Below are 14438 nucleotides of genomic sequence, written 5' to 3' on the forward strand. Positions count from 1 at the left end.
TGTCCTGAGCGCCTTTTTAGACTGGCCTCAGCCAGACGGTTGAGATCGACTAGTAAAGGTGGGATATTTTTTCCTATTGAAAGCGCGATCTGACATCATAGCTCACTATCAGCTAGTTCCTTCAAAAGTATAAAAATATGCTATAATAAGTTTTGAGATTCTAAGCTACTTTAGTAATAAATCACAGAACAACGCTGACAACTAGTTTTTGCGTTCCTCTGTGCGCGCGATATTCACAGGTTTTTATATGAGTGTTCGTGCCACAATGCAGCTGCGCGAACATGGGAGCTCGAAATAATAATACACATCCGATCATCTAATCGCTTAAACGTCCAAACCATAAAACAAATACAACTGATAAAGTTTAGTGAAGACGCAAGGCTCACCGCTTGCGCGCCGTCACTATGTGTTGAACCGGCGTTCACCTCCGTGTTTTGCTTTTATGCCACTGACTGGACGGGGCAGAGTCATGTGGCTACACACGCGCTAGTATGCTTTTAAGGGGGAAGTATTAACAGGATTAAATAACCGACATGGGAAAATTAAGTCGGTTAGAGGTTCTAAATTTTGGTTTCGATTACTTTTCAATTAATCATCCAGCCCTACTATCAGTGAATAAACTGTATGACCTTTGACAAAATGAAACGGCGGTCTGTCACTGCAAAGGTCGGCTCAGCATATAGTCATAAGGTCAAGTTCTCATGGTGTGAAGGGTTTGGTGGAAGAGCACGATCAGGGGTTGACGGCCTTTGGGAAGATCTCAGTGCTCTTTGACTCTGCTCCTCAGAGACACAGGACCATGCGGCGCTCCAGCGTCCGTAAGCACCGACGTACAGCACGCAAATCCCCAGCTGTGAGTCACAGCGACACCCATCTGTTTACATGCGGTAGACGTTAGACATGTTCTATACTGCCCTTTTACTGTGTTGTCTGCTTAGAGTTTAGCTGATCTTTACCCTGAAACAGTATTTTATGCTATCAGATACTCTCTAGATGCAGACATGTTGTTGTTCTTTGGCGTAGAGGTTTTATCAAAGCAGTCTTTATTAAGACAGCATTGATGCCCATTTTTTCGGCAGTCTGGGTTCTGGAAGTGTTTTCCCATTCGTCTTGTCCAGAAGACAAATCAAACCTTTTAAATACACGTTGCAACATGTATATGTTTTGTGGTGCAGTTTGACTGGACTAATTATTTAATTAGTTTCTTATTTGCATAATAACACGTTTTGGGCCATTATGGAGGAGAAGATAAGGTTTCATTAATATTTGGATTTATATTTTTGCAATTATATATAATAATTGTGTTATTTAATCATATATAAATATTCAAAATCTAACTTGTAGTAGTAATAATAATAATAATTGTCATTATTATTATACATTTATGATTGTATTGATTATACAGCAATATTAATACATTTATTCATAATAAATATTTGGTAATTTACAACAAGCTTCCATTTGTTAACATTAGTTAACTACTTTGTTATCATGAACTAACAATGAAAAAAATGTAAATGCTAATTAGTCTTGGTTAATGTTAATTTCAACATTTAGTAATATATTATTAAAATAAATAAAAGTTGTATCTGGTAGCATAATTGAATGTATCCGAGTTTACATGAATTAACAATGAACTTTAGATTTTTTAAACTAAATTTAGGAAGGATTTAAAAAATGCTGTGACAAATGTATTGCTCATTGTTAATTAATTTCAGGTAATACATCGACTAGTGAATTAACCAACATTAACTAGTGCAACCCTTATTATAAAATTAATATTATTAATTTAATATATAAAAATAATATTAAAATTAATAAATGTTTTGATTTTAATAACATTTTGGATGGGGTTTGTACTTCCGGAAGCTTGCTGTTGTGGTCTGTACAGTGTTGTTTATTAGTAAGTCATCCTCTTTCACAATAGCTTGTTGTCACGAGTGTTTGTGGATGTTTTAAACAAACCGTATGCAGCTGCAGAAACAGCTGTCCAAATGTGTCCCTCAGGACTGTTCTTCACAGCAGTGCTTACAGCCGTCCAAGATCCACGTCCTCATCCTGGTCCTGCACGGCGGAAACATCCTGGATACGGGCAGCGGAGACCAGAACAGCAAGCAGGGGGACGTCAACACCATCAGCAGTGCGTTTGAAGCTGTGATGCGGGTTCATTACCCCACTGCTTTGGGCCGCATCGCTATCCGCCTGGTCCCGTGTCCGGCCGTGTGTGTGGAGGCCTTCTCTCTGGTGTCAAAGTGAGCATGAACACACACTCAATCAAAAAAACACCACCTCTGCTAGTCATTAGGTAGTGTGGGGTGTAACTTAACCTAGCAACACTTTTTAACTCATCTTTTTAACATTTCAGTAGATTGACAATTATTGCTTAATAATGGTTCCAGAAAGTCCCAACGTTTTGATTTGATTTTACTTTTAATGACTTTATTATTATTAAATCGTAATAAGTAATAATTTATTTAATATTTATTAAAAAAATTCGGTAGATTGACAATTATCATTTAATAATGTTTCCAGAGTCCCTGCATTTATTTTGTTTTATTTTAAATGGTAATAATCAATAATTTCATTCATTGGGTATAAAAATGGATTAGAATTACTGCTTAATTTCTTCAGAAAGTCCTTTTAATTAAGTAATTTATTTTTATTTTAGTAAATACACACTTTTATATGATCTAGAAAAATAATCAAAATAATATTATAATAATGTTTCTAGAAAGTCATTTATTTTATTTACATATTTATTTAATTCATTAGCATTTAATTCATTAGTAAATAAATCAATCATAAATAAATACTTTTTATTCATAAATAATTAATGTATTAATATATACTTGATAAATATATTCATAAATAAATGTATTACTATATACTTTTATTTATTTGGTATAGGGAACATCTTAAATAGATTATAATAATTTTTATGTTTCTTGAAACTTAACCCTTATGCGTTGTTGGGGACGTTTTCGTCCACTAGGGGGTAAAGTTGAGTCTTATTTTGGCCACAACTTTCTCTGTGTTTGAGCTAATGGAATGATTTTCGGTGACAAATCTTATTTTGACCCATATTTTGGGAAAATGCTTTGAAATTTTTCAAAACTCAATGGTACACTGTGGGCAAATTCACTACCCTTTCGTTATGTTCGTGGATGAAAACATCCACTATATTAAACTGCTGTAAAAATGTATCAGATAAATTTATTTATTTATTTATTTATTTATTGCATAAATCTATTAATCAACCTCAGTCCTGATCAAAACTACCAAATATTTTTTAAAAATCCAAGATTTTAACTCTTTAATTACCAAGTTCATAAATGATGTCACTGATTTGGGGAAAAAAAACACACAAAATTACATATTTTCAATTTAAAAAGTGATTGTGGACTGAATATTTTTTTACCTTTTATCACGGTCTTGGGCATGTCAAAGATTAGTAACAAGATTGGCTTTGATGCATTGTTAGTTTTTGTGCAGCATTAGATTTTTAATTTTTTTTCTCCCTCATTTACTGTTTGTGGCTGTTTTTGGCCCATTGACTTCCCTTTTTTTTGTTTTCCCTTTTGGGAAGCGGTAAAATTTGTTATTTTTACAGTTGATCACTAGGTGGGACCATTAACCCTTTAGAAAGGCCTGTGCAAAAAAAGGCTTAGTTTCTGGCTTGTATATGGAGTTATATGGATTATAACAGCAAATTATAGTGTTTGTGTGTGTGTGAGAGAGAGAGAAAGAGATGGTGTGGGAGAGACCTTTGTTTACTTACCTTGATGTATCTGAAAAAATCCAAATATCCAAAACTCTTTGAATGAGAAGGTGTGTTCAAACTTTTGGTCTGTACTGTAGGCAATCTGTACTTTTCACCATCAAAAGCAGGTGCATAAACACACTTTTTTTATTGTTTACTCCATGTAGTTCTGAGAGCATGAGGTGCATATTTGGATTTTTTCAGATACATCAAGGTAAGTAAACAAAGGTCTCTCCCACACCATCTCTTTCTCTCTCTCTCACACACACACAAACACTATAATTTGCTGTTATACTCCATATAACTCCATATACAAGAAACTAAGCCTTTTTTTGCACAGGCCTTTCTAAAGGGTTAATGGTCCCACCTAGTGATCAACTGTAAAAATAACAAATTTTACCTCTTCCCAAAAGGGAAAACCACAAACAATCAAGAATGCATGATTATATGGTGTCATGGCTTTGCATTCAAAAAATGTCGTTATAATGGAAGTCAATGGGGCAAAAACAGCCACGAACAGTAAATGAGGGAGAAAAAATATAAATCTAATGCTGCACAAAAACTAAAAATGCATCAAAGCCAATGTTGCTACTAATCTTTGACATGCCCAAGACTGTTCTAAAAAGTTTTTTAAAAATCCAGCCACAATTACTTTTATATTGAAAAGAAGTAATTTTGTCAATAAGTCAACTCACCCTCATGTCATTCCAAACCAGTAAGACCTCCATTTATCTTCGGAACAGAGTTTAAGATATTTTAGATTTAGTCCGAGAGCTCTCAGTCCCTCCTTTGAAGCTGTGTGTTCGGTATACTGTCCATGTCCAGAAAGGTAAGAAAAACATCATCAAAGTAGTCCATGTGACATCAGAATATTTTGAAGCATCGAAAATACATTTTGGTCCAAAAATAGCAAAAACTACGACTTTATTCAGCATTGTCTTCTCTTCCGTGTCTGTTGTGAGAGAATTAAAAACAAATTAGTTTGTCATATCCGGTTCGTGAACGAATCATTCGATGTAACCGGATCTTTTTGAACCAGTTCACCAAGTCGAACTGAATCGTTTTAAACGGTTCGCGTTTCCAATTTGCATTAATCCACAAATGACTTAAGCTGTTAACTTTTTAATGTGGCTGACACTCCCTCTGAGTTAAAACAAACCAATATCCCGGAGTAATTCACGTACTCAAACAGTACACTGACTGAACGGCTGTGAAGAAAGAACTGAAGATGAACACCGAGCCGAGCCAAATAATGACTCGTTCACGAGTCAAGAACCGGTTGCATCGGTTTTCGAATCACCAGTAGTTCTTTCTGACAGTTCGATTCAATAAACCGGTTGAAGAAAACGGTTCACCGGTTCTTTTGCGCTCGGCGTAATGGCGTCATTGGCGATGATTGCAAGCCTTCTGTTTACCTGGGCTTATAACATTAGCACAGAATCAGTTCAGAATCAATCACCAAAAGAATCAGTTCGGTTCAGACGCTCTGTGTGTCGGTTTGCTTCATGCTGAATCACACATGCGCAGTATCATCAGCTCCTCGGTTCTCGAATCGGACACATCTGACAGAAACGGTTCTTGACTCGTGAATGAGTCATTATCTGGCTCGGACTACTTTGATGATGTTTTTCTTACCTTTCTGGACATGGACAGTATACCGTACACACAGCTTCAATGGAGGGACTGAGAGCTCTCGGACTTAATCTAAAATATCTTAAACTGTGTTCCAAAAATAAACTGAGGTCTTACGGGTTTGGAACAACATGAGGGTAAGTTATTAATGTCATAATTTTGCAAATTGGGCGAACTAACCCTTTAATTTAATAAGTAACATTCATTTGTCATTTAACCAGTTAGCAAAAAAAAAATACAATTTTGTGTCAGATGCGTTATTTTTTCCCAGTCCATTCAAATAAGGAGTGAAAAACAAATGTTAAATTGTTGTTGATATTGATTCATTTATTACACCTTTGAAAACAAGTTGCATTGTGGGATAGAGTATTCCACACATTTGGGTAAATGCAGTAGATCATGAGTGTTGCATGAATGCTGCTGAAAGACTAGTATGGTAGTATGCCCTTCTTTGTGCTAATCCTGTGTATAAGACTGTTGGTGGCTGTTAATGACCCAGCATGCTCTCTGTTCTTATGTCCTTGACACAGTTTGAGTCCATACAGTTATGACGAAGGCTGCCTCTCCAACAGTCAGGATCACATCCCTCTGGCCGCCCTGCCCCTATTGGCCACCTCTGCACCACAGTACCAGGACGCCGTGGCAACGGTCATAGTGCGAGCCAATCAGGTCTATGGTGACTTCATCAAATCCCTGGAGGGAGCCACTTTCACCGGACAGGTCGGAGCTTTGGGATTTTCTCTGTGTTTATTTACAGATTATTTATAAATTGTGTTCCAGTGAAATATGCATCTAGTTTAGTTTAGTTTGATGAAGAATCTAAAATTGACTTTTGCAATCAGTGTGCTTTATTTACAAAGGAAGAACATCAAATGATGTGTTTTTAAAATGATATCATTAATTTACTATCATTAAGGTTCTATTATAGTTTTTATTTTGTTGGCATGATAAAGAGTTGCTGTATCTGGGGGGGGGGGGGTGAGGGGGCGTCAATTTTTTTATTATTAAATATAATGGTTTATGTAAAAATATATAGTTGCCAAATGCGTAGGCTTTCTAGCATGAATATGATGCTACTATAGCAACAATTTATTTCCTGGATGTCAGATTTTTTTATTTAGTGGCTATGCGATTTTGTTTTATTCAATACTCAGCCATCTGTATTTGCGAAGTAGTTTTTAATAAGTTAATTCACTCAGAATGCATTTTTCATTCCACTGCTATACTTCTCCATTGTATTTCAATGTAAATGCACTACCCGATGTCTTGAATGCTGCGCTCTCGTCTCAGGTCTTTAGTAGCTTCTCGCACATAATTCTCATGCGTAATAGCCTATATCATTTTAAAACACGGCACTCAAGATAAAAAAAATTCAGCTTCTAAAACATGTCTCTAGACCTTCCCCTTAAAAAAAAAAACTTCCACTAACCTGCATCACGACAAAATCTCTATCTGTGTGAACCCTGTATTCTAATAGTTGTAGTAATATTGGTCCAACAAATATGTGAATTGTCGCCCCCTTTCATCACCTCAGCCCGCCCCTCATCAGTCCTACGCCGGCGCCAGCTCTGAGACGATATTGTCTCTTTATTCTAAGCTCATGCTTGTCAATCGCTTTAAATTCTCGAGCTCGTTACAGCAGGATAGATTCTGATTGGATGTCAATGTTTGTGTCGTTCATCAGCTGAAATAAAATGGCTCTGAAAGTGATTCCAACTATATCGTTTCTCTGTGCCTTTATCGTTATATTTGTAGTGTGGACTCTCCTATACTTTAATATTTTAGAATGATTTTTAGAACTATGTTTATCATTATTTTTATGGTTCTTGGTGTGAACGGGTCTTTAGACTTTAACTGACGGAATGTTCAAATGCGCCAAGACTGTTCAAACGTAAACTGTCAAACATTAAAATCTTTCTAGACTAGCGACTAGCTAGACATGCTGTTTACATGGTAAATTAAATTGTGCTAGAAACATGCTAGCATGTTAAATTGTTAGCAAGCATGTTAAAACTTATGAACACATGTTGAAACATGTTAGCAATGTGCAAATTTAATAGAAACATGTAAGCAAGTTGTTAAATTATGCTAGTAACGTTGAAACATGTTAGAAACATGTTAGCTGCATGTTGAAACTAGCTAACAACGTGCTAATACATGCTAGAAACATGTGAAAAGGTGTTAAATCATGCTAATGATGTTGAAACGTTAGCAATGTGCTAATTCAATAGAAGCATGTAAGCAAGTTGTTAAATTATGCTAGCAACGTTGAAATATGCTAGAAACATGTTAACTGCATGTTGAAACTAGCTAGCAATGTGCTAATACATGCTAGAAACATGTTAACAAGGTGTTAAATCATGCTAGTGACATGTTGAAACATGTTAACAATGTGCTAATTCAATAGAAGCATGAAAGCAAGTTGTTAAATTATGTTAGCAACGTTGAAACATGGTAGAAACATGTTAGCTGCATGTTGAAACTAGCTAGCAATGTGCTAATACATGCTAGAAACATGTTAACAAGGTGTTAAATCATGCTAGTGACATGTTAAAACATGTTAGCAATGTTCTAATTCAATAAAGCATGCATGCAAGCTGTTAAATTATGCTAGCAACATGTTAAAACATGCTAGAAATGTGTTTAATCATACTTGAAACTTGTTAGTTGCTTGTTAAACTGTACTAGCAGCAGCGACATTACACGTCACATCATGTTGTTTATAAAATGTAATTTTCCTCATTCATTGCACAGCACACGACTCTCTGTGTGTGTTGTAATACATTTCTCTGTGCAGGTGTGTCTAATGGGTGACTGTGTGGGAGGCATTCTGGGATTTGATGCTCTCTGCAGCAGCAACGTCACCGTGTCAGAGTCTCAAAACAGCAGCCGACGCGGCAGTATCGTCAGTGTGCAGGTGAACACACACACACATCCAGACAGTGATTAATTACCCGTAATCAATCACAGCATAACAGATAAAACAGATTGCATCCTTTTGTACTTGTAAGTGTGTCAATAGCAGTAATACATCAAAGTCTTTTATTTCAGAAGAGCAAGAAATGCTGTTTTCTATCACATGACCCTTGTAATATTAATCACAGCTTCGCTTCCTCTGCAGGACAATGACCTGCTGTCACCAGGGATCATTATAAACAGCTCTCACTGCTCTGGTTCAGGCTTGGGCTCGGGTTTGACTCTGGAGGGCAGTCGGCACCTCAGCCGCAGTAATATAGACATCCCTCGTTCCAGCGGTCCGGACGACCCCAAAAAACAGCTGCCCCGCAAACGCAGCGACTCCTCCACCTATGAGCTCGATACCATAAAACAGCACCAGGCCTTCCTGACCAGGTGAAACACTGACCCGATCACATTCTTCAGCCTGTCTTTTTTATTTGCCATAATTAGGTACACAATATTCTCATGACTGGATTGGAATTGGCCAACATTAGCATTTCTTTAGCAAGCTTGTAAAGCAGATAATTTCAGGGATTATTTTTCTATTTCAAGCAATAAGTGACAGTTTTTAAAAATACAAGATACTTTAAAATATTACATCTATTTTATAAAAGTTTCTAATGGTCATGGAACATTTACATTTAATCATTTAGCAGACGCTTTTATCCAAAGCGACTTACAAATGAGAACAATAGAAGCAATCAGACCAACGAGAGAACAACAACAGTATACAAGTGGCATGACAAGTCTCAGTTCTAAGTCTAGTACAGAACACATAGCCAGGTTGTTTTTTTTTTTTTTAATGAATATGAAAGACAAGAAAAGAAAAGGTAAGTGCTAGTATTAGTTGGTTATGGGCTGGCAAAAAAAATGAGTCTTTAGATGTTTCTTGAAAATGAGTAAAGACTCAGCTGTACGAATTGAGATTGGGAGGTCATTCCACCAGCTGGACACAGTCCAGAAAAAAAAGGACCGTAAATAATGAAAATATTTGAATATTATATTATATATAGTATTTTATTGACTAGATTTTCATCTCGTGTAGAGTAAAACAATGTTTTTTATTCTTTTAAATGAATCAGTAAAGTGATTGCAAGGATCAGGCCAACTGATTGATGATCAAAATGATTCTTTAGCAAATTGATCTGAATCAAAATTCTTTGAGGACAACTCTGCATTAGTTTATTTTAAAAATGGGTATTCATTGAAATTGTTAAACTTTTTAAATCAGTCTTTTCAGTCAAATGTTTAAAATGTATTAAAGTGGCTAAAAATCGAAATGATTCTTTAGCAAATAGATCAGAATCAAAATTACCTTCTCCAGTAGTCATAATAATTTTGTTTATGCACAAAAAGTGCGAACTCTGCAATAGTTAAAAGAAATTATACTAAATTCATAATTTCATTAATTTTTATATTTTTTTATATTATTAATTGCTTGACATTTCCATATCAGTGTTTGAATTAATGTAAGTGATGCAGTCATAAAAATATTTCTGTAATCTGTGTGTTTGTAGTCTGCACTCCAGCGTTTTGAGGAACGATCCGGGTTCACGCCGGTCCAGCAGCAGTACCATGCTGGAGGGAGGAGGCGCTCTGGGAAAGTTCGACTTCGAAGTGTCTGACTTCTTCCTCTTTGGCTCTCCGCTCGGCCTGGTCCTCGCTCTGAGGAAAACCGTCGTCCCGTCTTTGGATGGTGTGTTAACCTTGTAGACTCTTATTATAGATTATAGTGCATGAAAGAGAATGAAATCCTGTGCAGATTGGATGCCAAAGAGATCATTCAAAGTGTGACTTCCTCTGATGGATTACAGGGGCTGTGTAATCTATAATGTTCATGCTGTTTTTGCTTCAGATGTCCAGTCTTTCAAATCTTTTAAAGGCTTCAAACATATTAATCCTATAAGCAATTTAAATCAGTTGCTGGCAGATTATGAGTGATTGTTTTAGAGAGACAGAAGGTGAACAGTGTGCTGACGGCAGTTTCCCAATCCAGCATCTGTTATGTAGCACTCTTTAGACAAAACTAACACAAGGATCAATCTGTTGAATTAAATATTGAAGGTATATTATTATATTATTTATGATGGACAGATAAAAAGTGAAAATATACTGCTGTTTTGGGCCAGTAATTTTTAAAAAAGAAATTAATACTTGTATTCAGCAAGGATGCATTAAAATGAACAAAACTGACAGTAAAGGCAATGTTATAAAATATTTTTATGTTGAATATGCTGTTCTTTTGAACTTACTATTTCTCAGGGATTCCTGAAAAGATATATTTATCAGTTTCCACAAAAATATTACCCAGCACAACTGTTTTCAACATTAATGAATAATAATAAAAAATGTTTCTCGAGCAGCACATCAGCATATTAGAATGATTTCTGAAGGATCACGTGACACTGAAGACTCGAGTAATGATGCTGAAAATTCAGCTTTATATCACAGGAATAAATGACATTTTACAATATATTCAAATAGAAAGCACTTATTTTAAATTCTAATAATATTTCATAATATTACTGTTTTTGCTGTATTTTTCAGCAAATAAGAAAGTCTCAGAAGAGTCTTTCAAAATATAAAAAAATCTAACCAACCCCACACTTTTGAATTGTAGTGTACAATTCAAAATAACAAACCAGCTGAGTAAATGTGTATTTATATATTAATAAATGGATACTAGAATTTTAGATCAATTTTAACATGTCTTCTTTCATTCCTCCCTCCTACAGTGGCTCATCTTCGTCCGGCGTGCCAGCAGGTTTACAACCTTTTCCACCCGGCGGATCCCTCTGCCTCACGTCTGGAGCCTCTTCTAGAGAAGCGCTTCCATCTGATGCCACCGTTTAGTGTGCCACGATACCAGCGATTCCCGCTGGGCGATGGCCAGTCAGTGCTGCTGGGTAAGAGTGGAGAGATCACACCTGTCTGGGGTGATCTGATCACCAGTGGTCAGACGAGACAGAGCATTGTTTTCACTTGGTATTAATATGCATCTCCTCTGACCACTGATGATTGGATTTTGGGTGGACCGTCCCTGATTTTATGACTGTTTTACTATTGAGATATGATTATAGTTTTTGTAAAAAAGTTTGAAAAATGAACAAAACTGACAGTAAAGGCAATGTTATAAAATATTTTTATGTTGAATATGCTGTTCTTTTGAACTTACTATTTCTCAGGGATTCCTGAAAAGATATATTTATCAGTTTCCACAAAAATATTACCCAGCACAACTGTTTTCAACATTAATGAATAATAATAAAAAATGTTTCTCGAGCAGCACATCAGTATATTAGAATGATTCCTGAAGGATCACGTGACACTGAAGACTCGAGTAATGATGCTGAAAATTCAGCTTTATATCACAGGAATAAATTACATTTTACAATATATACAATATAAAAAGTTTTTTTTTTTTTTTATTATTCCCATTTTTTTCTCTTAATTGTAGTTTAAGTTTTAATTTTTTTTGTCTAGTATTCATCTGTTAATTTTTAAATGTCTATAAAATGTATCAAGTACATCAAGGTAACTTAAATGACAGTAAGAAGCTTTGCCTTGGTACGTAGCTGAAATTAATATTTGTATAGATTTTCTTTAAATAATGTTCTAATATAATTTAAAAAATATTTTTTCATATTTTTATAGTTTGTGTTTCTGTTTTTATTTATTTTTAATATGTGTGTGTAGGTTTTTGTTTGTTTGTTTGATTTTAGTTTTAGTGCATCAGGGTAAAAAGAGAAATGTTTCCTTGGCAACTAGCTGAAACTAAATGATTTTATTTCACTCAGTGTTTTAAAATTTTCATTTCAAGTTACAGAAATGTTAATGTTTTTAGTTTTAGTATGTTTCCTATAATATGCCTGCTGCATACATCATTCGCTTTGTGAAGTCTTAACTGCATGTGATTTAAAATTTTAAATATGCCAAAAAAAGCCCAGAAAGCTGCACATAAATGTCTAGTTTACATATTTGTTTTAGTGCAATGGATGATTGACAGGTGAGTAGACGGTCTTTTTTCCAGGATGCATTTGGACAAATTACAGTAGCTTTTACACTACAAATGCATTGCGGTCACATGCATTTTTGATGGATCACAGAGCATCGTTTGAACTTGAAATTGTCATTGTACCACCCAAAACAGGTGTAAATTCCAGTGTAAACAGTCAATGTGTTATCACCTGTATTTCATTATTATTTTAATGGTTTAAAGCAGCACTTTGTAAAAGAGCATCGTCCATCACTGCAGTTCTGCTGTGAGTTTGCTTCATGACTGCTGTTCTCGTGTCTCGGTTCGTGTCATTTCTGTCTGTTATTTGTCTTTATTTTCTGTTTCTTTGTCTCTCTCCCCTTCCCGTCGCTCTCATGTCTCCACGTCCCTCATGCCGCTGGGTTTGACATGTGGCAGTGGAAACCATCCAGAGTAACCCTCACCTCCTGTTGGAGAGTGTGAGCTGTGCCGCCCAGCGCTGTCAGGATGGCATCAGCGAGACTTCCATTCCCGTCCCTGTGCTCAACTGGCAAGCCATGCCGGCCCCCGCCGAGTGTGTGTAGCCATTCCTGGTTTCTTGCATCCCTTTAGCGTAATCGCCCCTGTTATGTGTGTCACCCTGTGTGGCTTGTGCCCTCATTTCACATTAGCTGTGTTTGTGCGTCTGCTCTGACATTGATTCTCTGATTTGGGCTTGTCGTTTTGAGTTCTGACTGACTTCCTTCTACTGGTTGTTGCAATGTGGAACTGACGATATTGAATTGAGAGGTGAAGTGTGATCAATGCGTCTATACTTAGTACTGTATACTTAGCCCCAATACTTAGTACTGTAATGCATATATATATATATATATATATTTATGTATGTATTAGGGGTGCAGGATATATATCGGCCGATGATTAATGCGCATCTCGTCAGTAAAGCCAGTTCTCTAATCAGCGGTAAATACCATCAGGTGCGTGATTTCACATAGAGCAGCTGTTACTACAAGGAGCCGTTATTAACTGACAATATATAATGATATGATATAATTACATTTTTGTCATTGGTTAATTATTTCAGTATATATTATTTCATAATATGTTATATTTATATTTATTTGTTATGGGGAATGCTTTCGGACATGTGCTTAATTTTATGAAAATAATCATTCTTAAATTTCTAAATATTTATTTCCTTTGATTTTGGTGAAAAATATAACGGTCAAACCTATGGGCAGTGTTAAGGAAACCTGTTTGGAAACCAGCGTTTTTTCTATATATATATATATATATATATATATATATATATGACACACTTCACCTTTAAAATAACAATACAACAAGAATACGACTAATGACAAATCCTGATTCTGATAATGGTTGCATGTGTATTTGGTAAATAATGCCCCATGAGGCCTTCAAATAAAATCACCTGTAAATGCTCTCCTAAATCCTTTCAGAATTTGTCAGAATGGACTCAGGGTCAATATTTACTACTTATATCTCTCTGGTTTTGTGTTTGCATCTTCTTTTCACTTCTTTTCATCATTTTGAATCAAATGGCCCTTTTACAAACGAATAATGATGCATCATTAAAGCTCCGTTCCAAAGTCTAGTGAGATCTCGATGCTGCCCTGTGAGCACACAATTTAGTCTCTTCTGTGAGCTTATTAGATAGACTGCTGTCTAGATAGGCAGCACACTAGGTTTTGGAACGGAGATTTAGTCAGTACTGAATTGTCAGATTTCCTGGTCTGTGTGAGTAATTGCTGGTTTTGGTCCTCACAGCGGACGCGATGCAGTCACACAGCACCATGTTTGCAGATCACTCCAACCCTTCGTCTCCAGCATCCATTCCAGCCTTCCGCGGGGCACGCAGAGCCAGTGAGACCAGCATCGCCAGCCAGGTGTCGGGGTTAGTGGACAGTTACACCGCCTCCAACATCGCCAACAGTAAGTTAACACACACAGTCGATTAGCAGAATACAGTATAGATACAAATACCAATATAGATATAGATATAAACTATATTATATTGCAGCAATGGAGTAATTGGTGTTTTTACCGCTAAACACTTTTTTTTCATTTACAATTCATTTGGAATAAATT

The 14438-nt window shown here is 35.9% G+C and overlaps 1 protein-coding gene across 8 annotated transcripts in view; it reads left to right on the top strand.

Moving 5' to 3' along the window:
* Window positions 1-14438, top strand: part of LOC132127337 (membrane-associated phosphatidylinositol transfer protein 2-like) — a 78711-nt gene that overhangs the window by 48688 nt on the left and 15585 nt on the right. For 6 of the 8 annotated variants that reach the window (XM_059539143.1, XM_059539150.1, XM_059539144.1 and 3 more), the window contains exons 10-17: window positions 2008-2252; window positions 5923-6112; window positions 8190-8309; window positions 8514-8743; window positions 9868-10046; window positions 11086-11256; window positions 12765-12902; window positions 14118-14282. In XM_059539143.1, coding sequence (XP_059395126.1) covers window positions 2008-2252; window positions 5923-6112; window positions 8190-8309; window positions 8514-8743; window positions 9868-10046; window positions 11086-11256; window positions 12765-12902; window positions 14118-14282 — 1438 coding nt within the window. The remainder of the gene's footprint in view (window positions 1-2007; window positions 2253-5922; window positions 6113-8189; window positions 8310-8513; window positions 8744-9867; window positions 10047-11085; window positions 11257-12764; window positions 12903-14117; window positions 14283-14438) is intronic. The other 2 variants (XM_059539148.1, XM_059539151.1) reach the window with 1 other exon arrangement.

Source organism: Carassius carassius, chromosome 45 (assembly GCF_963082965.1).
Source record: "Carassius carassius chromosome 45, fCarCar2.1, whole genome shotgun sequence".
In the NCBI taxonomy this organism is placed as follows: Eukaryota; Metazoa; Chordata; class Actinopteri; order Cypriniformes; family Cyprinidae; genus Carassius; species Carassius carassius.